We start from the raw sequence: 22,014 nt of genomic DNA on the forward strand, positions 1-22,014 counted from the left end.
CAGCTTCATTTGAGAGTAATTGAGTAACGTTGCGTAGAGCCATTGTAGATTGAGATAGGTGAGGTGCGCAAAGTTGGTGGGGTGCGTCACTCGCTTGTACGCGTCACTCGCTTGTAAAACATGTTATCAATGAGCAGCTCAATGAGCCCAGCCTCACAGCGTCTGTCGACTATTGGTCCCGCGATAACAGCTGTGGGTACACGTTTGTTCAACGGCATCAGCTGATTAAAGCGATTGTACATACTGGTGCAGCACACGCTGTAATGTAGACGTTTGTAACCGTTAACGAGGCGTGGTGGACAAGGAGTTCCAAGCCTCTCCACGCTTGGGGGACCCACGTCGCTCGTCTAGCGTGCTAACCCCGCCTAAACCTGGTAGGACCAACTGCCTATAAGGACTCCCCCGCAAAGGCGTATTCTGTCTCTTCACCACCGACACTACCAGTGTTATCACATATACTTGAATGGGTGAAACTGTGCTACTTGCCGTCGAGGAGACTTCTCCTAACGTCGATGAACCCCCTATATGTGGTAGTAAGGATCCGCATACTGCACCCAACCAAAGGCAACTCCAGCCGAACCCTACCGATGGCGACACTTCGCCCACACTCCACGCTCCGCATACCCTCACCACCGAGGAAGTTGCACAGAAACTACGAGTGGACATCCAGTAGGGCTCACTGCTTATGCTTATATCTTGATCTCTGGTGCTTGTGCTAACGATCACAGCCATGGACTCCCTCACTCTGAAGCGCAATCTCGCCTCCAGCTCTATGGCCCTAACAAGGTTAAGGGAGCTGAAGGGCTTTCCATGTGGAAAATTCTGTTAAGACAGATCTCGAACAGTCTCACCTTCGTCCTCATCATTGTCATGGCCATAAGCTTTGGCATAGACGATTATATCGAAGGCGGCGTCATCACCGCAGTTATCCTCCTGAACATCGTTGTCGGTTTCTGGCAGGACTATCGAGCCGAGAAGACTATCGAATCTCTCAAAAAGCTTACGGCACCTGAGGCTACCGTCACCCGAGACGGAACGGCGGACATCAAAGTCAAGGCAGTGGACCTCGTCCCTGGTGACCTCGTACAGTTGTCCGTTGGTAGTATCGTACCCGCAGATATCCGCCTCATTGACGGTGTCAATGCTTATACCAACGAAGCTTTCCTGACAGGAGAGTCTGCACCTGTAGAGAAGACACCATGGAAGACCTTCGACGAGCTAGACCTTGCCACTGGTGACCAGACCAACCTTGCCTTTTCCGGTAGTGAGGTGACATCAGGACGTTGCCATGGTATCGTAGTCGCAACTGGCATGAACACTGAAGTCGGAAAAATCGCCACTATGCTTCGCCAGAAGAAAGACGCTGGCCCGCAATCTGCCAACATCTTTGTCCGAATCTTCAAGCGTTTCACGAACGGCGGTAAGACAATTCTAGGCCTTGTTGGAACTCCACTCCAGATCACGTTGAGCAAGTTCGCTCTCCTACTCTTTGGTCTTGCCATCCTACTTGCCATCATTGTCTTCTCTGCAAGCAAATGGCAGGTTGGCGGAGAAGTCCTTATCTATGGTATCTGTGTTGCTGTGGCTGTCATTCCCGAATCCCTCATTGCAGTCCTCACCATTACGATCGCCGTTGGCGGCAAAGCCATGGCCAAAGCAAACGTCATTACTAGGGTCCAGTCGGCCATTGAGGCTGTTGGTGGTGTCACAAACATCTGTTCTGACAAGACCGGTACTCTTACCCAAGGTCGCATGGTCGCAAAGACGGCCCTAATGCATGGCGCTGGCACATTCACCGTCGACGCTATTACAGACCCACACAACCCTTGTAGCGGAAACGTCGCCCTAGATGACCAGCTCCTCAACTTGGACGAGTACAGGCCCAATGCTGTTGTTACTCGCTTTCTGCGTACCATCGCTCTTTGCAACAACTCCAAGGTCATACCGCCGTCTGAGACCCGCGTCGACTCTCCAAGCGAGAAGAAGGCCGCAGCTCTAGACCAGTCAATCAGTGGTGACGATCGCGACACCGATGCCTCCACTATCGATACCATCTCACGACCGCCCACTGCCATCATGCAAGACATATCTGATGGACCCTGGGTAGCGCACGGTGAGCCAACCGAAGTCGCATTGCATGTTCTCGCCTCCCGTTTCAACATGGGCAAGGAGAGACTTCTCTCCACTCTCAACATCCATCTCGCTACTGAGTTCTCTTTCGACTCCAAGGTCAAGAAGATGACAGTCGTTTACAAGGACAACCATCAGGGTTTCATGGATGTCTACACCAAGGGAGCAACAGAGTTCATGATGCCTGCACTAAACGTCTCGGACCAGGAACGCACTGAGATTCTGGAAGCCGCTGAAAGAATGGCAAACCAAGGTCTTCGCGTCCTGTGTATCGCTCATAAGACACTACAAGCCGGCACTGACATCTCGGAACGTGATGTCATCGAGGCTAATCTCAACTATCTCGGTCTTGTCGCTATCTATGATCCGCCTCGCCTGGAGACCAAAGGTGCTGTCCGCGAGTGTAAGATTGCTGGCATCACTGTTCATATGCTCACTGGTGATCATCCTGGTATGAACTGTCCCTTTCATGAAATGTAAGCGAGACCTATACTGACCAATTTCCAGGTACGGCGAAAGCCATTGCTAAGGATGTGGACATCATTGATGATCGTACCCCTGCTTCAGCCGTCATGGTCGCCAAAGACTTTGACAAGATGACTGAAGATGAGGTGGACGCTATGGAGACTCTGCCTCTTGTCATTGCTAGGTGTAGTCCGACTACCAAAGTCAAGATGGTACAGGCTCTCCACAGAAGGGGTCGCTTCTGTGTCATGACTGGAGACGGTGTCAACGACTCACCTGCGCTCAAGCAGGCTAACGTCGGTATGGCTATGGGTACTGGTAGCGATGTCGCCAAAGACGCCGCTGAGATGGTTCTCACCGACGACAACTTCGCGTCTATCGTAAAGGCGGTCGAAGAAGGTCGACGTTTGTTCGATAACATCCAAAAGGTATGCAAGCTTCTTGTCCCTCTTCATACTATGATCAGTCAATAACGTTCGGCAATATAGTTCTTGATGCATCTGCTCATCTCGAATATCGCTCAAGTCATCCTACTTCTTATTGGTCTCGCTTTCAAGGATCAAGACAATCATTCCGTCTTTCCGCTGTCTCCCATCGAGATTCTCTGGGTCAATCTCATTACTTCTTCCTTCCTCGCCATCGGTCTCGGTCTCGAAGAGTCACAGGAAGACAGCATGTACCGACCACCGCACGACAACAAAAAGGGTGTCTTCTCAGCCGAGTTGATCACAGACAAGTTTATCTATGGCTTCTTCATGGGAGCCCTTTGTCTCTTCTCCTTCGCCATTGTCGCATATGTCGGCCCTGGCGGAGGTAACCTTGGCTCTGGATGTAACGAGGGATACAACGACACATGCGACGTGGTATTCCGTGCTCGCGCGACCACCTACGCTACCATCACCCTCCTTCTCCTTGTCACGGCCTGGGAAGTCAAACACTTCGCTCGCTCTCTCTTTAACATGTACCCCAATACTCCCTCATCAGCACCACCCGGCCTTTCCGTCTTTTCTACAGTCTGGCGCAATCGCTTCCTCTTCTTCGCTGTTATGGCCGGATTGGTCGTCGTGTTCCCCATTGTTTACATTCCTGTCATCAACGAGAAGGTGTTCAAGCATGGTGCCATCACCTGGGAGTGGGGCGTTGCATTCGGTTGTGTCGTCATCTACATCAGCGCAATCGAGAGCTGGAAGGCTATCAAGCGCAGTTTTGGTATCTGGAGCGGTGCGCACCGCGTCATTAGCCGCGAGGATGCCGAGGCCCGTGCCGGACTGAACGGTAGTGTTGCTGTTCGCGAAAAGTAAGAAAGGATCGAATTTGATTGGTGGTGGATGGAACAGATTGTCACACTTTAGGATGTAGATGGAGGCAGGATAGTTTGGTCTCATGTCTCCTTGGATTGACCCATGGCCTCTCCTTACTCATGACTTACGATCACGACAACACACACTCTTTACCATAGCTTTACGATGAATACCAACTTAGTCAATCGTTGATCATTACGTTTATTAAATGACTTCATGAAATTCGATGAGCATCGCCGGCGCACGATCGTGGTAGTGGCCCAAGCGTTCACTCTTGATTTCGTCATTGCCGATCTGACGAGGCTGGTAGCCCGAGCCACACTTCACTTGTAGACGCCATGCATTCTTTCATCATTCTTGCTTTGTTCTATCCCTGTATCCATTCGCTTATCAACCACTACTCTAATACCCTGATACAAACTGCGCTAGCTATGAACCAATGGTCATTGCACTACAAACCTCAGCCTCCGGCAGCTCCAAGCGATACATCTCTATTCTCAGTCTTTGTTGGCCTCCAGCTGACTTCCAGCTCGCTGGGCTTCCGAGACCAGGCAGAATACCATCGAGGCCATTGTGGAAATGTGCCTCTGGCTCTGGACGATTCAATCATATTGCGTGATCTTGTTTGATGGTTTAATCGTTCTTCTTATTGGATGGTATCCTAATCTACTACCGGATCGCGTTCAGCAGTGGTTTTGCGCCTCGGAATTAGTATGTCAAGTAGCAATGAGGGAGATAAACAATCCACGTTCATCACTGAGGTTGACTTAGAGCAATGTGCTTCACGAGGTTTATTGCCACTTTATTTCCAATATGACGGTTTCGCGCTCTCACGACCTACTGACTACCAGCGAAATCAAACTGCATCCTCGGCATTGTCCACCTCCGATCCGCAACGACTGATCCGTTTTCCGGCATGGTGTTGTTTGCGAAAGGTCCCAGGCTAGGGGGCACATCCTCCGGCGCCCTTCCCCAGCTACTTTCCTGGGGACCTAGTGTCAACTCGAGGACACCACCTTCCAAGAAGAAGTTGTGCTGGATCCAGTTGCGCGTGTAAGACACACCATCGAGGGTAGCAGATTGGATGTAGATGTTCTTGTGACCTGGGTCAAAGTTGATGTTGCGGATTGTTGCCGTATTGCCCGTTTGGCCGTTCTTGATAGAGATGGACTCGAAGAAAGGTGGTATGATAAAGTAAACATCTTGTCCAGCATTGGGGAAGAATCCCATCATAACGAAAGCCTCGAAAGATCCCATGGCGCCACTATCGTCATTACCGGGTATGCCAACGACGGTATCGTTGAACAATGAGGGAATGTATTGATGAGCGCGCTCAGCCGAGAGAGCAGGACGTCCAGCGTAATGGTATAAGAAGACATTGAGGAAAGCCTGTTCATCTCCAAGATACAAGACACCGGACTCGTGCAGCCAGTTCATGCGCTCAACAAAGCGCTCGCGTCCTCCTAGGGTTTGGATGAGAGTCGCCATGTCTCCAGGAGCAAAGAAGGTGTATAGCCACACTGGACCTTCGTAGGTCTCGCCTCCGCTAGGATTCAGGTAGCAGCCAGTGAAATTGAGTAGTGGAGAGCAAAAGATCGGATCTTGAGAGCCCCATGTGCCGTTCAGGTATCGAGGCTGCAGGAAACCTTCAAACCCGGTATTAGTACCATTGATAATGCTACGTTGATCGGCTTTGAACATGTTGTGCCAATTACCGGAGCGGCCGAGGTACTTCTGGTAGTCGGCTGTATTGCCGAGTTCGCGCGCCAGAAGAGCGATGACAAAGTCGTTGTAGGCATATTCTACAGTTCGAGAGATAGACCGGGTTTCTGTACCCACGCCTTCGACGTCGAGATTTTGGGTAGGGATGTAGCCTAACTCTTTCCAAGATACGAGACCACCACGACCTTGATAATTAGTACTCAGATCCTACCCACTCAGAAACTACAATCTTACCTTCAACATCCCAGTTTGGTGGCTCGACTTCCGCGTCCTTGACGACAGCCTCGTATGCTAACACCCAGTCGATACCAGCAGTAATGTTCTTCAAGTACGCGTCCGCAATAACGATATCTGCATTTGAGCCTCCTTGTGTGAAACCCTTGCAGTGGCTCATGCGACAATCCGGCAGCCATCCTTCATGACGATAGATGTCGAGTAAACTTCGTATCATAAGCGTTTGGCTATGTGGGTCTAGGAGTGTGATCAGAGGATGAATGGATCTAAAACTATCCCAGATGCAGTAATAGGAGTCGTAGTATGGTTCGTCAGATTTCCACAGTGGATTTTCTCCAGTGTAATCTTGGGGGCTGATCATTGACCTGTAAACGCCGCTCCAGAAAGCGTTGAGGAAGACTTGATCGACGCCGCCATCTTCGACGGTAATGACATCAAGCTTGGAACGCCATGCAGTCTCAGCAGCGGCAGCAATGTCGTCGAACCCCCATGAAGGTATCTCACGTTCAGCGTTGGAACATGCTTGCTCTTCGCTAATGAAGCTCATCCCAACCCGCGCATGGATCTGATTGTCTTGGGTAGGCTTCTCGAATTGTACCCATCCACCTGCTGGTGTGTTACTGGGTGTTTGTCGTACATCGCTGGGAGCTATCCGCAGGCTTGTTGCTCGGTTTGTTGCGCGCGTGTTAGACCATACGCCAGCTTCTTTGACTTTTGCACCATTGAAGTCCAGGCAGAAGTACGACTGATATGTGCCTAGACATAGGCGTACAAAGTTAGTAAGTGTCTCAAATTCAGCTTTTATGTGAAGATGACTTGCCGATGCCGAATGACGGCGAGAATATTCCACTTCCTGTCATGCGTCCAGTTGCAGCATCCACGGTAATATTTGCTTCGCTCCTCGTGTTCGGCAGATCCGTTAGGTCAACCAATATATGTGGTGACAGTGTTGTATTCGGAGTCGATGGTGTTTCCGGAAATGTAATGCGATACAAAGCCGTACGATTTGTGACAGTTGACTCAGTCCTGATGTTGTTGACTAGTGTGATATCAAAGTAACCAGGTCTTGCATGAACACTTCCGGGTATGCGCTCAACGGCTCGTTCAGACTTGAAATACTGACACCCGTTGATATCATCATTTACACATCCAGATTGGGCAAAGATCGGGAAGTTGCCAAGCGACGGTGAACCACCGGTTCCCGAGTCGTGCATGTGGGAAAATCCATATATCGGTTCTGAGTCGTTGGAAGAGAACCCTCCTTGGTTCTCGCCTATCACATCGGGCCCCGCTTTGGCCATTCCTAGTACTTGTTAGCAAGTTTTGGTTTATACTACAAAAGTCTTCACCCACCAAATGGCAGTGTAGCACCAGGAAACACATGGCCTATGATAAATCAGTGATTCGCTATCTTCTCAAGAACACCTTGATCCTACCTCCATTGATTGTGCCAATGAGAGGGTTAACATAGTCAAATCCGGATCGTGGTTGTGGTTGTGAAGAGTTATTCTGCGCGCCTGTAGATGTTATGAACACACACAGCAAGGACGCCGAGGCGTGCTTCACAGAAAGAATGCCCATGATTTGGGTTGAACGCAGACTCTTCAATGAGAGAAGCCAACTCAACAGAAGTGTCAGTTACGCAACGCTCCTCATTGCGCTTCCCCGCGCAGACTATTTATCCCTTCCTTACATGACGCTTGGCAGTGACGCGATGGTCCGCGAGCATGCTACCTACCACATAAGCAATTCGGGTAGCATTTCTTAAGTCATCTTGTACTGTCTATCATCTCCCAGCAAGGCGATAGTCTGGCTCTAAAGCGCTGGTGTTGCGGTGGTATGCAGATTACAGCCGAGTACGGATGGCTGCGGGGTAACATCGATGGTGGGTCCATGTCGTGCTATTAATGAGCCGTAACCTCCGGTCGGTACTGCTACTACTACAGGTAGCATACGGGTTGTTTCTGAGCGAAGCTGGAGCCGGGTTGGGGAGCGGGACACAATTTAGCCCTGAAAGTAATCTCGGCATATTGAACGCGTAGTGGAGGTTCTGGATACAAGAATACTATGCGCTACCAGGCCTCATCGTACCTACCTTTCAACTCTAGTGTAACATCGAAACCAGTCAGTGCTTAAGAGGGTGAATCGAAGACCAGAGGCAATAGTAGCAGCCGTCTTGGTGTTGCTCCTTCCGACTTGAGTCGGCAAAATAGGAAGATTAGACCGAGCCACGCTAAACTTCTTTTCGCTTCCCACGTGGAAGATGTGTACGTCATTAGGGGCCTAGAGCGAGCACCATCTTGGGCTGCCTCGAAAATGCATGCTTCACTACGCAAATCGCCCCAGAACTGCTAACTCAGAAGTATCGATTAGAATGCTAAATCGTGACAGGAAAGAGCACATGGCAGACGATATCCACTTCTAGAAACATTCGTCTACTCGGCAAACGCCTGGGTCGTCTTATACTTGCTAGGATACATGGATTCGATGTTCATATCTTGCTGACCGAAAGGTTTACGACCCAGGATCCCTAGCTTTCAGCTTCACCATCAAGCTTGGTTTTTGCCATAGCACAAAAACCTTTTGATCGTCCCACCTCTTTTCTGGTTCAAGCAACTCGAATTCGAAATGCCACACCAATCTCGCTAGAATGCTTCTTATCTCTGCCCATGCGAGATTCTGGCCGATGCAGTTCCTTGGCCCTACGCTGAAGGGCTGAATGACGTGACGCTTGTCCTTTGCATACTCTTCAGCGCCGAGGAAGCGTTCTGGTGCGTACACTTTGGGATCAGTAAAGTGAGACGAAGTATGGTACATGGCATATTGCGAGATACCGACTTGCGTGCCAGGTGGTAGAGCATCGCCACATACTTCTGCACCAGCAGGTGGTACTACCCGAGGAAGCGCTGATGGTGCCGGCGGATAAATTCGGAAGGTCTCTTGGATGACAGCGTTGAGGACTTTGAGCTGACTCAAAGATGCAAAGGAGATTTCGCTTTCGGACTTGAAGGTAGCTGCGAGCTCTTGGCGGAGCTTCTCCATCCAAGCTGGGCTTTTGAGAAGGTGGTAAATTGCACCACTCAGAAGCGTTGCAGAAGTCTCACTACCTCCGAGTATGATAGTGCCACAAGTATGCTTGAGCTCCAGATCCGTTACTTCCCCCTTGATGTTTTTGACAGCATAACTTCATCGTCGTTAGTAACCTGGACGTGTAAAACAACAGTACAGCTACCTACCTAAGAATGTCTTTACGCTCAGTTTTGGATGCCAGTCTCCTTGCGGTCTTCTCCTCGGTGAAGTTGTTATGCTCGAACTCTGCTTTCGCCAATGCAGGCATCCACTTCAACAAGCGCGTAGCAGGAACTCCAATGATGGGATAGCGCTTAATGATGTGGACGATACCAGCGAATCTTAAGGCTTTGAAAAGATTGACCATCCAAGAGTGATACATCTCTTTATCTAGTGCGCCGAACGATTCGTCAAACGTCAGGTCGCCGATTATATCAAATGTCGTAAAGTTTAACCAGCGCGTGATATCGACGGGGGTTTCAGAGCCGGCTCGTTGGCGTAGCTTCTCGATCAAGAGATTGATGTATGAGGTGATGATACTTTCCTGGCTTCGGAGAGCTTGCTCGGAGAAGGCGTGATTAAGAGGTCGGCGGATTCGAGCATGGTCCGAATTGTTGGCAGCTACGTGACATCAGTATAACCCATGTGATGGAAAAGGTTCGAAACTACAGCTTATATCGGTCGACGGACGATAGTAGAACTTAGGGTCTTTGAGAAGCGGCGTAGTGGTACCATAACCGTACACATCTATTCGAAGTTAGCCAGACTCAGGCAACAATTGTTCGAAGTAAAGGGTCATCACCTCGCCATGCTTCAGGCTTGACAAATGAGATTGTATTCGGGTTTATGCGGACGACATCTCCATACTGTTCGTGAAGCTTCAGACAGCTGTGCGGAACAGTCCCAGCGAGTACGTCGAAAGAGTTAGAGATCCAGAAAGCGCCACGCAACTTCGGTCCTGGATATTTGGAGAGCGGATGAAGGGTTATATTGTAGACTGCTTGGAACAATGAGTAAACCAGATACTGCGCAAAATGTTAGTGAAGCGCTTTCTCATTTCCATTCTACTAGCATACTTACAGCTAGTATCAAAGAGATCAAGAGTTGGAATACGGATGGTTTTGCTATGTTGTATTCCATTCTGAATTCGCTGCAGACCTGGCAGACTCAAAGTCTTCGTGATTTCCAAGATGCTGCTCATATGTAGATGTGCTGACAGCGGGGCGTTCTAGCCCCTGTCACGGCACACGAAAGGATAGACAATGCCATTCGTGAGCATCCTGCAGTCAGCTGTTGTACGCCCGATGCTAAAAAAGATGTGATGGTTGGCCCTACCATTTTAGATAGTCGAAGATTAATAGTGCTCGGCCAAACATCATCGGACGTACGCGGCTCTTATCTTACACACCCCGGATTTCTTTACGCTCTACGCCACGCGCTTATCTCTTCATATGCCTTCGCGTTGCTTCCTGTGATTTCGACATGAAGCAAAAAAGAAGAACGCATGTATATGAAAGTCTACAAGCAAAAAGGATCAAAAACATACAACAGCGGGGATTCGCTAGTGGTCACCCACCTAACTACTAATCCGCCGGTACACTGCTTGTATATGGCTGAGCGGACGGGAAGCCTAATTTTCAGTGTCCTATGGTCGTATGTGAAAGATATGGATTTATCGTTGCATTATATACCGAGTTCGGCTACCATCTCGTCGACTATCGTACACGAACAACATTTTTATCCCATTTCCAGCTATGCCACCAATACCGGCCAGCCCTTGACATACTCGATTGGATTCCATCCCAAGAACTTAAAGTTGTCTCGGTACAGCGGATCGTATGTTGTGTTGATATAGTGGTAGTACAGCACGTCGCGTCCGTGGTAGTTGGAAATCACAGCCTGTCCACCGGGGCCGTAGGTGTTACCGTGGCTCCCGTATACCATGCTTCCGCCACCTTCAGCAAGATCCTTCCCATTGCGGTCAACGAAAGGACCGCGGGGAGACTTGGAACGACCAACGAAGATAGTGTACTCAGCACCAGCTGGGGGCAGAGCAGCGGGGTTGTAGCCACAGCACAGTCCTGCTGAGTACCAAAGGTAGTAAAAGCCTTGCTTCTTGTTGTAGTTGATATACGGGGCCTCCTCAGCGGATGCACCTCCCCAAGCAAGGGACATGTTGGCGTACGCCTGCTCCTTAGTCGGCAGCACAGGATCGTAGGTGTAGCTCAACTGACGGGCGGTAGGGATCTTGACGGATTTGAGGTCCTTGGTCAACTCGAACTGCCAGATATTGGCCCACCACGAGCCGTAGGTGAGGTAGTTTTTACCCGTCTTGGCATCTTGGATGAAAGCCGCGTCGATAGTGTTGGTCTTGCTCAACGGAAAGGGAGCGTCAGTGCTGTTAGAGGAGACAACCATGCCGTGGTCAGTCCAGGATCCATTCTGCAGCGTCTTCGAGGTGGCAAGCCCAATGAAGGACTCTGAGACACCGAAGTCAGAGACAGTGTAGTAGCAGTAGTAGGTGTCGCCGATCTTGTGAACATCAGGAGCCCTGTATTGTCGCGTTAGAATATGAGGTCTTGGAGCATTTCCTAGGCTGCTGTTTCTCACCAAAGACGATTTGCCTTCGCAGGGTCATCAATGCTGCCAGGTGGCTGCAAGACTTGGCTGACAACCTCCCAGTACCCTTCTAGGCTATTCTTCTTCGAAGCACGAGATGTTGTGGCCAAGCCATGAGAGGAGAAAGAGTAGTAGTGGCCATCCGGTCCAAGCACAACACTCGGGTCATGAATGTGGACACCACCAAGTGCACCGTTCAAGTCCTCACCGGTGATCTTGCGAGGCGCGGGCCAGTAGTCCCTGGAGTACGGGTCCTTGACAGGTTTGGCCGGGTCATAAGATGCCGACGGAGCACCGAAGGCTGGGGTGAAGAGAGAAGAGATGCCTAGGGCGAGAGCCGTGAGGCTGGTCTTAGTGGACGACATGACGGGGTTTGTTGCGGAGACAAACCTCGCTGATCGTTGGAAGATTACCTAGGTATCTAGTCTTATATAGCAGACTGCCGTGCGTCAATGCAGGGCCAAGAGCCCACGATGCGAATCTGGGTCTCGCGCCTGGGCAGATGTTGTGTGCCATGTGCATGCGAACGCCATCGTACTGCGTTCACAGCAAGTCCCTTGGCATGAGCCACGATCCGTCCGGCCGGGTAGTCCAAGCTAGGTAACGTTTCCCTGGAATGGTAAGAGCAAAGAACAATTCTCCGCACTTAACGTTCTAAAGGTGGAGATAGAGCCTTGGGGTAGAGGGATTCACGGGACGTGGGGGAATTTGTTCGCACGAATCAACGACTAGCACAGCCGGCTAGTAGACCTCGGGAGTCAGGAACAGGCGACCTCACCCCATCACTAGACCTTAACATTGAAGGAGCGAGGACGATCGAATAGCAGGAGTTTGCCTGGCGGTAGCTTCATGATTAGCTATGAGACGTGTCGCATGAGTGCTAGGAGAGGTTGTATGGTTGTTAAGTCCCGAGGTCTACCCTTTCCAGTTAGCATGAGTACGTTATCAGCACGGCCACTCTGCTTGGCGTATACAGCACCTCGGAGTTTGACCGACCATGAAGAAACCCCGACTTTCGGGGCCTTTTGGAGTTCTTGTCCATTCGACAACCTGGCATGACCGCTTATAACCAAGGCCTAAGTTGAACCTGGATCTGTAATCTCCCCACCTTCTTCCTCAAGTAGTATCTTCTACGCTTATCTGACGCACTATAGCTCTTCATTAGTGCACTGCAACTCCCATGATATAAAGGTCGTTCCTGACTTTGAAGGTCTGCACACTCTATTAACCACACCCTCTCACATTCCTTCGTCTTCGCCACGAGTCCATTGCACCTCATTCTACCACCTCAAACACAACCTCAGCATCTGCATAAATTGAAGGCCTCGGAACGTCGTGTGAGAACGAGAACTTGTGGGGTACATGGATGATCGTGATTATGCGACTACGCGAAACACTTCTGACACGCTACGACCGCAATGACACCAGGGTAGTATTTGCGAACCACGAAACGCGAGCCAATAGGAGAGTCAAGTCTGAATGATTTTCCTGGGGCATGTGATCCCAAGTAGTCAGAAATGTGCGATTGGTGAGTCGTGTTGTTATGCGGTCCCTAGGTCCAGTATATTACTGGAAACGGCGGCTAGGTATGAGTGGTATAGACATGAGAGATCTGACTGTCGTGCTTGAGGGCAGTTTCCATCCTTCTTTTCCCTTTACCTTTTACTCGACATTAGCATGATATCAGCACTCCGTGTACAATCTGCGATTGGCAATATGGGACTCCGAGTAAGACAGCTGATGCCCGGTCCAGAGCGCAATGACACCCAGGCACCTCTTCTCCTTGGCGTATGCGGTAGTCTGACACTACTTGCTGTTCTACTACTTTCCGCAAGACTCTGGTCGAGAGTACGCCCGCTATGGAACCTGCATCTGGAGGATTGGACGGCTGTCGCAGCAACAGTAAGCCAGGCTCCATTGCCTACCAACGCACATCTGATCTCGAATGCGCACAGGTCCTTGCGATAGCAAAATACATCATCGTTTGCCTAGCATGCGCTCACGGCTTTGGTCAGCGCACGAAGTATGTTTCGGCAGCCTCGCGTCTCGCTGCCATGCGACTCATCTTCCTCTGTCAAGCCCTCTGGAATGTGTCGATTTGTCTTGTCAAAATCTCAGTCGCCCTTCTCTTGCTTCGCATCAAGCAAACACACGCATGGCGCATCTTCCTCTACAGCACGATGGTACTACTCATCCTCACAGCTATAACATCGACGTTGTTTCAGTTCCTGCAATGCCAACCATTCAGCGTATACTGGGATTCTAGCGTCTTTCTCAGAGGTGTAGAATGTGTACCCCAGGAGCTCATAACGGGGAACATCGTCGCTGCGAGTACCGTGCACGTTTCAACAGACCTGGTGTTTTCCTTTATACCGATAACTTTCATCCGAAAGTTGCATCGACCGCGTGGCGAAAAGATTTTTCTGGGCATACTGATGGGTCTTGGACTGTTCGCTTCGTCGTTCGCCATCTTGCGTACCGCGGGTGCAAACATGATCTACACATCTCATGATGTCTTTCGCACAACTGTTATGCCTACACTGTGGTCGATGTTGGAGCTCGAACTCGCGTTGATAGCTGCTACTATTCCAACGCTCAAGAGTTTCGTACAGAAAAGCCTTATGAAGCTTGGACGCTTCTTCTACGATGAGAAAACGGAAACACAAGTGCGAAACCGGCTTGTGGAGCTGGGGTTCCTTAACGAGAACAGTAATGAGTTTGTGGGACTGGGACGGAAGCTGTCGAAACCAGACATTGGCGACGATATGACACCGGCGAGTGTGCGAACGTCGCGAAAAAGGAAGGATGAGTATGCGATGACGGTTGAGGAGCTTGCAGCATCGGAAAGTGAGGGTCATGGGATTACACGAGACTTGCGGGCGTTTGGGCCTTGAAGGCAGTCGGAAACTGTAATATTAAAACTAAGTAGCCACGATTTATGAAATGCAAGGGTATCTCTTACTCAGACACAGGACAGCGGCCCCCTCTCATTCCTTCTTCAATACATCGACAATCCACTGGATAGCGTCTTTTGCTTCTGTTAACCCGTATGGCATAGTGAGCACGAAGCAGTGCATCTGCTTCTCCCAATGAACCCATTCGCCGACGACGCCTGCTTCAGCGCACTTATTGCGGAAGATGATACCGTCAGGACTGAGCACGTCGCATCCAGCAGTTATGCCGTGTACCTTGATGCCCTTCTTCGCAAGTAGTGAGACATCAGCGTTGATTGGTGAGATCCGGCGATCGGCGGGATCCCAGTCGCCTTGCCATGCTCTTGCTGTCAGCCTGATTATTTTGGGTGTGAGCAGAGGGTCTCGAGGTGCGACTTTGTCGATATCTGGATTGGCGCGCGTGAGGTCGGTCGACGGGCACACATTCATAATGGCGACAGGGTGTGGTCTTTGCTTGATCTCTACGCCTTCTTGTTCGCTGTCCTCGTGGAGAGCTTCTAGTACAAGACATAACGCAATATTCGCACCCGACGAATCGCCTGCCAGTATGACCTTCTCTCCTGCCTCTTCTGCCTCTGTCATCAAAGCGCGATACATGTTTTGGCAAACAGGAAAAGACTTTGGCGCTGGATCGTTCGGGGCAAGCGGCGTGGAGACAATAGATATGGAAGTATCGGACATGTCTTTGGCTAGCTTTGCACATATCTTGTAGTGTTGAGGCGAAGGCGGTTCTTGCCAACTACCACCAGCGAAGTAGTATATACGTTTCTTCGATCTCTTCACTGCTTGATTCGGTGGTATCACATCGTATATGTGTACATCTCTGACGGTTCGTTCGTGGAGGGTGCATTGGGAGAGGTTCGATTTGCTCGGGTTCAGTTTGATGGAGCCGTCTTCGTGGTTTGCTTGACGGTTGCTGATGCGAACTCGCATTAGTCGTACCAGCGATTGCACCACCGACATGAGAAAGGTACGCTCATCGCGGTGTGTGAGCTGTATCGAGGAGCTGGTCTTAGCGGTTGTGCCGGACATTTTGTCGTCTGTCATGGTGCAGATGTCGAAAATTATGGTAGTAGATATTGAGGCCGAGGAAGCTCCGTTACAGGGAAGAATGAAGGAACTCCAAACGCAAGGGAAAAAGGGCGCTTGTATGGATCCATCTTGGGACGGAAACAAAGAGGAGTACGCATCGTCGATTACGGGGCCTTATGCACGCCCACGCGCGCTGAACGGCTCGTTATTTACTAGAGGACGGGATCCATGACGTCATGGCGCTGTTTCTAGGCCTCATACAGGAGACCCTGACTAGAAGGGGGAAGTTATCAACTCTTCCGGGAGTGGGTCGATCTGGAGGTGATAATTCGGAGGTCGTAAGCATCACGCGTGAAATGCGGTACGCGTCGCGGGTCCAGTGTCGGCTTGCAAAAAGCACTTGGGATGACGTAGCGTGCATAACTGTGCCGATTCTCCCATGCCAAGCCCTGGATCTCTTGGGCGACAGCAACCAAACTTTCTGACGTTCTATCCGTATTCTGGCCATCTTGGATACTTTATCAGCTACTGGCAAGTCGTCATCCCAGTCAATGGATCAGTAGACAGCCTTGAGAAGAATGGACCGTACTGTAGGTGCTGCAAATCCCATCTGATAGGAAGCGGCACGAAAGAGTTATTTATGCGCCTTGTTCTCGCCTGATTTGCGGCGCTGACCCATTTCATTTGTGGCTGAATGTTATCTTCCGACTTCCGGTATCCTTGTTCGCCGCGCATGCATGCAGGAAAAACACCTGGGCGGAGGTCTTGGTCCAGCCGCTGAGTGGCTGTGCAGTAGGCGGAAATTGTGCCTAGGAGTAGGTTCCGCTCCGCCAACTGTTACAAGTCGTGTCCGCCGGCGCCAACTCCGTCTTAGGTGCTCTTGTTTTCTTAGCATTCCATTGTTGAGCCCTTCTTATTGGCGACACTTTATCGGGATGCCTTGGCCTACGTGGGTCGACCACCAACAATCAAATGAGCTGATCAGGGAACTGGATCAGGAAAATCTTAAAGATGAACGTTGCCGTTGAGCCACATGTGGCAGCTGATCCATCACCTACTTCCGCAAGCCGATCATATCCATTCCTGGAACTACCAGCACGTCGATGGCTTCACAACAGTTCCTTACCGACGAAGAAATTAAGAAGTTTATTGACGACCTCGATCACGACAAAGATGGCAATGTCGACTACTGGGAATTAGAACGCAAGCTGGACCAAGTACATAAAGAGATAGCACCCAAAGCGCAGCCACACAACCTACACCATGGATCTCGGGGCGACGAAGCTCGACATGAGTTTCTCAGAAATGTCATTGGAACGCGGGAGGACCACATCAACCGAGAAACCTTTGCAAAAACAGTGAAGGCGTGGGAGATACCATCCTTGGAGCAAGATCGGAAGGAAGCAAAAGATGAAGACGACTATCTGAAGCAGGTGTCCCTGTACCGACGAGCGCGAGCGTATTGGGCCGTTAAAGGGCCTGAGATCATGTTTCTCACACTGGTTTTACTTTTGATGATCGGCTTTGGCGTCTGGCAATTTGTCAAATACCTGACCTTTGACCAGTATACGCCTGCGTTCGGATGGGGAGCAGTCTTGTCCAAGACGTGCGCTGGCGTGCTCTATCCGACCTTCTTCTTCCTCATTCTGTCCATGTCAAGATGGCTCTCGACATTTCTTCGGCGCTTCTACTTCATCTCGCGGTTCATCAACTGGGATTTGTCCCAGAGTTTTCATATCAAGATGTCTATTGTCGCATTGGTCTTTGCTACTCTTCATGCTATTGGCCACCTCAGCGGCTCTTTTGTCTTTGGCAGTATGGCTAGTCGACAGGGTGCAGTTGCCAATGTCATTGGACAGGACGCAGTGCCGCGCTCATATACTGATTACCTTCGGTCATTACCTGGATGGACGGGTCTCACATCACTCGGCTTGTTCTATCTCCTTGCACTCATGAGCATGCCTCAAATACGAAAATGGAGCTACGAAGTCTTCCAACTGGCCCATCTACTCATGTTCCCTATCATTGGCTTCATGATGGCGCATGGAACTGCGCACCTGCTGCAATGGCCGATGTTCGGCTACTGGCTCGCCTTTCCAACGCTCATGGTGCTGTTTGAACGCACATGGCGCTTGGTCCTGAGCTTCCGTCCTATCCTTGCGGATCTCGAGCTGTTGGATGATGAGACTGTCGCAATCACAGCGCAGGTACCCAAGACTCGTCCCTGGGACTACAAAGCTGGCCAGTACGTCTTTGTGCAGGTTCCGCAACTATCCCGATTCCAGTGGCATCCCTTCACTGTTTCCACATGCATCAACAATACCATGCAGGTTCACATCAAGGCTGATGGCGACTGGACAAACTCGCTTCGTGATCTAGCGAAGGAAGGAGGTCGATCGACGATCAAGATCGGTCTTGACGGACCATTTGGCGCACCTGCTCAGCGATTCTACGACTTCGAATACAGCATGGTCTTTGGGTATGTTGAACTGCTTGCTTTACGATGACGCAGGTTACTAACACATGATAGTGCTGGTATTGGCATAACGCCTTTCTCCGGTGTGCTTACGGACCTCCAGCATCACGAGCTCGAGCGTGTCAAGTCTAGAGATGACTCCCCAGAATCATCCGACGAAACCCCCAGGGAGCCTTCACCGTATTCGAACCATCGCCGAGTCGACTTACATTGGATGGTGCGCGACAAAAACAATCTCCTGTGGTTCTCTGATCTACTGAATGAGGTCTTTCGCCACAGGACGGACAGCCCGGATCTCGACATCCGTATCAACACCTACGTGACCCAGAAACGCAAACAAATATCACAACACGTCTTCCGTTGGCTACTCGAGAAGCATCGAACAGATGATCATCCACAGTCACCCATTACTGGTCTTGTCAATCCGACACATTTCGGACGTCCGGATATTCGTGGTATCATGGAGGCACATTACGACGATATGAGCAAAGTTTTAGCCGATCGACTGAATGAGAAAGACGGCAACAAAGACGATGAGATCAAAATCGGTGTCTTCTTCTGCGGACCGCCTGTCATCGGTCAACAGATTGCCGATCAGTGTAGCGTGTTGACTGCAAGGGCAAGGAACGAGGATAGAAAGCTTGAGTACCGGTTTATGATTGAGGTGTTTGGTTAGAGACAAACGATGCTTAGCTTAATTGTAATGAAATCTTTGATATCCGACTCAAATACTCCAAACTAGCGAGATGTGGATTATACGTGCTGCATGATGAGTTTGAAGAATTTCAAAAGGGTTGTCAAGATGGATTCATCGCAAGTACTTCATGGTAGAAGTGGAGCACGTGCCTTGGCGCTAGACCCGCGTTACCAAACGCCGACGTGTCGGAACCGTCGTTGGCCGCCCGGAACGCTTTCACCTAACCACCCACCACTCCGTCTTTCTTAACATCGGCATCTCAGCCACAGCGCATCACGTTGTTCACTTGCTATAGCACGGTTCCTTGCTTCGCGACGCAAAAGACTAAGCTTCACAACCCAGACCCAACACACCAAAAGCCCCGCCCCCCGCGCCCAGAGCACTGCTGCCACCTTCCGCGCACCCCCACTCCCGATACACACCATGGCTTCATCGGCTTCAAAGCGCCTTTTCAAGGAGTATCGTATGCTCTCCAACGACCCGCCAGAGGGCATCACTGCCGGCCCGGTCAGAGAAGACGACATGTTCATCTGGGAAGCGCTGATCCAAGGACCGGAAGGCACACCCTTTGAAGGCGGCGTCTTCCCCGCAGAGTTACGGTTCCCGAAAGACTACCCACTCGCGCCACCAAAGATGAAGTTTGTGACGGAGATGTGGCATCCAAATGGTATGTTTGATCACCTAGGACATGCTTCCCTCTGTTCACTCACCTACGGGCGCAAGAAGCATGAATTAGTGAGAATCTGAGCTAACTTTACGAACAGTATACCCCAACGGCGAAGTTTGTATATCGATCCTCCACGCGCCTGGCGAAGACCCCATGCACTACGAACAAGCCTCCGAGCGGTGGTCACCCATACAAAGCGTCGAGAAGATCTTGATTAGCGTCATGAGCATGTTGGCAGAGCCGAACGATGAGAGTCCAGCGAACGTGGACGCGGCGCGAATGTGGAGGGAGAAGAGGGAGGAGTACGAGAAGATTGTGCGGACGAATGTCAGGAAGAGTCTGGGGCTGTAGGAAGCCTGAGACAGGGCATGTATGAGAGGGGACGGATGAGGATAGAGAGGAGTTATGAATCACGAATGCATTAGCGTAACGGGAGTTTCTTGGTGGTGCTTGATATTAAGCTTCTCAATATATGGAAATATGATATGAGCATCTCCATAACTGCCTTGAAGACAACAGTGGTCAAGTGGATCCGCTGCTACAAGGTTGAACTTGTTCATTCATGACATTCGTAAAGTCGTGCTGTGCTACCAATATATGAGCTAACAATGCGAATGTATATCAGTCTGCCACATCCGCTGTGGATATAACCAGCCAATATCCTCAGACAACCTCCAGTCCAGAAGCTTCACCATATCCGTTGTACGCCACGCCCCGGAAGTTCCACTTTGGACATTTCTCCTGCATATTACCACTTTTGTCTGTTGCGCGACTGTAGATCGTGACATCCTTGCCCTTCTCGACTTTGACCTTCAACTTCCATAGCGCCCACGCCCACTTGAGTTCAACATCCTTGGCGTCTTCACCCTCATAGTTCTTAATCAGTTCTGCCTCTGTCCATGACTTTCCTCCGTCAACACTGACTTCAACTTTCACGATAGGTCCATCTGCACCACTAGGCAGGGCGTATCCCTTGACTTCAATCATACCATCTGCATCCTGATGTACAGTGGTACCTGACTTCGGAACTCCGATGACGCTGTTGACAGGCATGTCATGCAGCGCGCCAACTTTGTCCCAGTACTCCTCTGCCTTCTCTTTGGAATCAGCTTCCGGAGGTAGAATCTTGTAGTCATGTTGCTGGTAGTGGCTTTGGCTCTCGCTTAGCTGGACTGAGATAGAGTCAAGCCACTTTACGCTCCTCGCTCCGGCGATACCTGGTGTGACGACGCGGACTGGAGCTCCATGATTAGGTGGAAGAGGCTTGTCGTTCATCTTCAGCGCGAGCAAAATCGAGCTTTCGCGATTCATAGCTCGTGACAGTGGAATACTGGCACCGTAAAAGTCATCTTCTTGCGTAACCGTCTGGTAGCACGAGAATGCTACATGCGCTTCCTTCAGCTTATCATCCTCGACCTTGACACCAGCTTTTTCCAGAACATCCTTGAGCAGAGGGCCAGTCCATTTGCAGTTCATGACAGCACCATCGAACCAGTCGATGCCGGACACCTCCTTCAACTTTGTACGCATGGTATGACGCCGATTGCCGGCGCATTGTAATGCGCATATCACGGTATGTTGTGGAAGTGCTTGAAGGTCTGAAATGCAAAGCGAGAGTTCATTGTTGACGAGGCCGGTGATGGAGACTTTGTGTGTGCTGGCATCGATGTGGGGAATGGGGCCGTGGTTGCGGTCGTAGCCGTCTTTGGTAATGAAACTGTACTCAGGATTAGTATCGTGATGGCTGTAATACTACCAATAGTATCCAATGACTATCGTAGTTCTCCCAAAAGAAAGAAGACTGAGCTCCGTTTCAGCGCAAATGGACACCACGCATGGAATGACTCGCGCTCAACTAACGCCTTTCATCGCTGTCTCCACACAACATGCTTGTCCTTCCATACTCAGACACTACACACATACCTTTGGACTAACTTCTCAAGCTCTGGCTCGCGGTTAAGCGGCTCTTCGACCGAGTACTCAAGCTACGACCGACTTGTCAGCCCTGTCATACCAAAACCAGCCAATCGTGAAGACATAGTCTACCGCATTAGGAAGTCGATGCAAAAAAATCTGGGGGCGTACCTGAACCATAGTGGTCGAACGTAGTTTGGCGGCGCACGTGAAATTGCGTGATTGAAAGCTAGGACGGAGGAAAAGTGGCGGGGGACACAGGTATAAGCGACACAAGCGGGGGCGGGGTAAGAGCGAAGTAGGCCCGACGAGGTTGTTTGCTGAGCCACACGTGGTGTATGGTTTGGGCAGGTGCGAGGGGGGAAGCCGGGTAGATGCGGCTTTTTGCTATGCATCTGCAAAGGAGGAGGGCAGTTCAAGCAACGAGGATAGAATGTGTGAGCACGCTGTTTACTTTGCGGCATGACGTTTGCTAGTCGATATATTACGACATTTGCTCGGAGTGCTTGGATCGAGCTGCTCATAGCTTCTACTATCACGGGCCCATTGCAAAGTGCGTCATTCGCTAGTGGGTATGAATGTATCATCGGGTCACGATACCGCAGTATCCTTGAGATCTAGTCTACCACTTCATGAACCGACACCGTTGGAATCTCGCTACAGTGGCAGTCCTGGACATCGATTATCATCTCTTTAGATAATGCAAGTATTGGGAGTACCTAGGTAGTGTTTCC

At 50.5% G+C, this 22,014-nt stretch overlaps 9 protein-coding genes across 9 annotated transcripts; 4 read left to right on the top strand and 5 right to left on the bottom strand.

The window, feature by feature from the left end:
- Nucleotides 1-463: 463 nt before the first annotated feature.
- AA0111_g5413 (Calcium-transporting ATPase 3) lies at nucleotides 464-3,896 on the top strand (the record flags this gene model as incomplete). The annotated part of the gene is made up of 4 exons (XM_028651521.1): nucleotides 464-669; nucleotides 729-2,581; nucleotides 2,638-3,023; nucleotides 3,084-3,896. The coding sequence occupies 4 exons, from the start codon at nucleotides 464-466 to the stop codon at nucleotides 3,894-3,896; spliced, it is 3,258 nt and encodes a 1,085-aa protein (XP_028506659.1).
- An 837-nt stretch (nucleotides 3,897-4,733) lies between these two features.
- AA0111_g5414 (putative secreted glycosidase) lies at nucleotides 4,734-7,433 on the bottom strand (the record flags this gene model as incomplete). The annotated part of the gene is made up of 5 exons (XM_028651522.1): nucleotides 4,734-5,803; nucleotides 5,853-6,608; nucleotides 6,856-7,155; nucleotides 7,206-7,238; nucleotides 7,289-7,433. The coding sequence occupies 5 exons, from the start codon at nucleotides 7,431-7,433 to the stop codon at nucleotides 4,734-4,736; spliced, it is 2,304 nt and encodes a 767-aa protein (XP_028506662.1).
- Nucleotides 7,434-8,366: 933 nt separating this feature from the next.
- AA0111_g5415 (hypothetical protein) lies at nucleotides 8,367-10,061 on the bottom strand (the record flags this gene model as incomplete). Its single annotated transcript, XM_028651523.1, has 5 exons — nucleotides 8,367-9,036; nucleotides 9,089-9,542; nucleotides 9,591-9,668; nucleotides 9,724-9,946; nucleotides 10,002-10,061. The coding sequence occupies 5 exons, from the start codon at nucleotides 10,059-10,061 to the stop codon at nucleotides 8,367-8,369; spliced, it is 1,485 nt and encodes a 494-aa protein (XP_028506663.1).
- Nucleotides 10,062-10,673: 612 nt separating this feature from the next.
- On the bottom strand, nucleotides 10,674-11,905 carry AA0111_g5416 (hypothetical protein; the record flags this gene model as incomplete). The annotated part of the gene is made up of 2 exons (XM_028651524.1): nucleotides 10,674-11,472; nucleotides 11,532-11,905. The coding sequence occupies 2 exons, from the start codon at nucleotides 11,903-11,905 to the stop codon at nucleotides 10,674-10,676; spliced, it is 1,173 nt and encodes a 390-aa protein (XP_028506660.1).
- A 1,494-nt stretch (nucleotides 11,906-13,399) lies between these two features.
- AA0111_g5417 (hypothetical protein) lies at nucleotides 13,400-14,434 on the top strand (the record flags this gene model as incomplete). Its single annotated transcript, XM_028651525.1, has 1 exon — nucleotides 13,400-14,434. One exon carries the CDS (start codon nucleotides 13,400-13,402, stop codon nucleotides 14,432-14,434), a length of 1,035 nt encoding a protein of 344 aa, XP_028506661.1.
- A 93-nt stretch (nucleotides 14,435-14,527) lies between these two features.
- On the bottom strand, nucleotides 14,528-15,526 carry AA0111_g5418 (hypothetical protein; the record flags this gene model as incomplete). Its single annotated transcript, XM_028651526.1, has 1 exon — nucleotides 14,528-15,526. The coding sequence occupies one exon, from the start codon at nucleotides 15,524-15,526 to the stop codon at nucleotides 14,528-14,530; it is 999 nt and encodes a 332-aa protein (XP_028506664.1).
- A 1,103-nt stretch (nucleotides 15,527-16,629) lies between these two features.
- Nucleotides 16,630-18,678, top strand: AA0111_g5419 (hypothetical protein; the record flags this gene model as incomplete). Its single annotated transcript, XM_028651527.1, has 2 exons — nucleotides 16,630-18,005; nucleotides 18,057-18,678. 2 exons carry the CDS (start codon nucleotides 16,630-16,632, stop codon nucleotides 18,676-18,678), a joined length of 1,998 nt encoding a protein of 665 aa, XP_028506665.1.
- A 444-nt stretch (nucleotides 18,679-19,122) lies between these two features.
- Nucleotides 19,123-19,717, top strand: AA0111_g5420 (hypothetical protein; the record flags this gene model as incomplete). The annotated part of the gene is made up of 2 exons (XM_028651529.1): nucleotides 19,123-19,366; nucleotides 19,464-19,717. The coding sequence occupies 2 exons, from the start codon at nucleotides 19,123-19,125 to the stop codon at nucleotides 19,715-19,717; spliced, it is 498 nt and encodes a 165-aa protein (XP_028506861.1).
- A 312-nt stretch (nucleotides 19,718-20,029) lies between these two features.
- Nucleotides 20,030-21,460, bottom strand: AA0111_g5421 (hypothetical protein; the record flags this gene model as incomplete). The annotated part of the gene is made up of 3 exons (XM_028651530.1): nucleotides 20,030-21,083; nucleotides 21,290-21,351; nucleotides 21,452-21,460. The coding sequence occupies 3 exons, from the start codon at nucleotides 21,458-21,460 to the stop codon at nucleotides 20,030-20,032; spliced, it is 1,125 nt and encodes a 374-aa protein (XP_028506860.1).
- Between the last annotated feature and the right edge of the window lie 554 nt (nucleotides 21,461-22,014).

This window comes from Alternaria arborescens (assembly GCF_004154835.1).
Source record: "Alternaria arborescens strain FERA 675 chromosome Unknown contig_11, whole genome shotgun sequence".
Taxonomy (NCBI): Eukaryota; Fungi; Ascomycota; class Dothideomycetes; order Pleosporales; family Pleosporaceae; genus Alternaria; species Alternaria arborescens.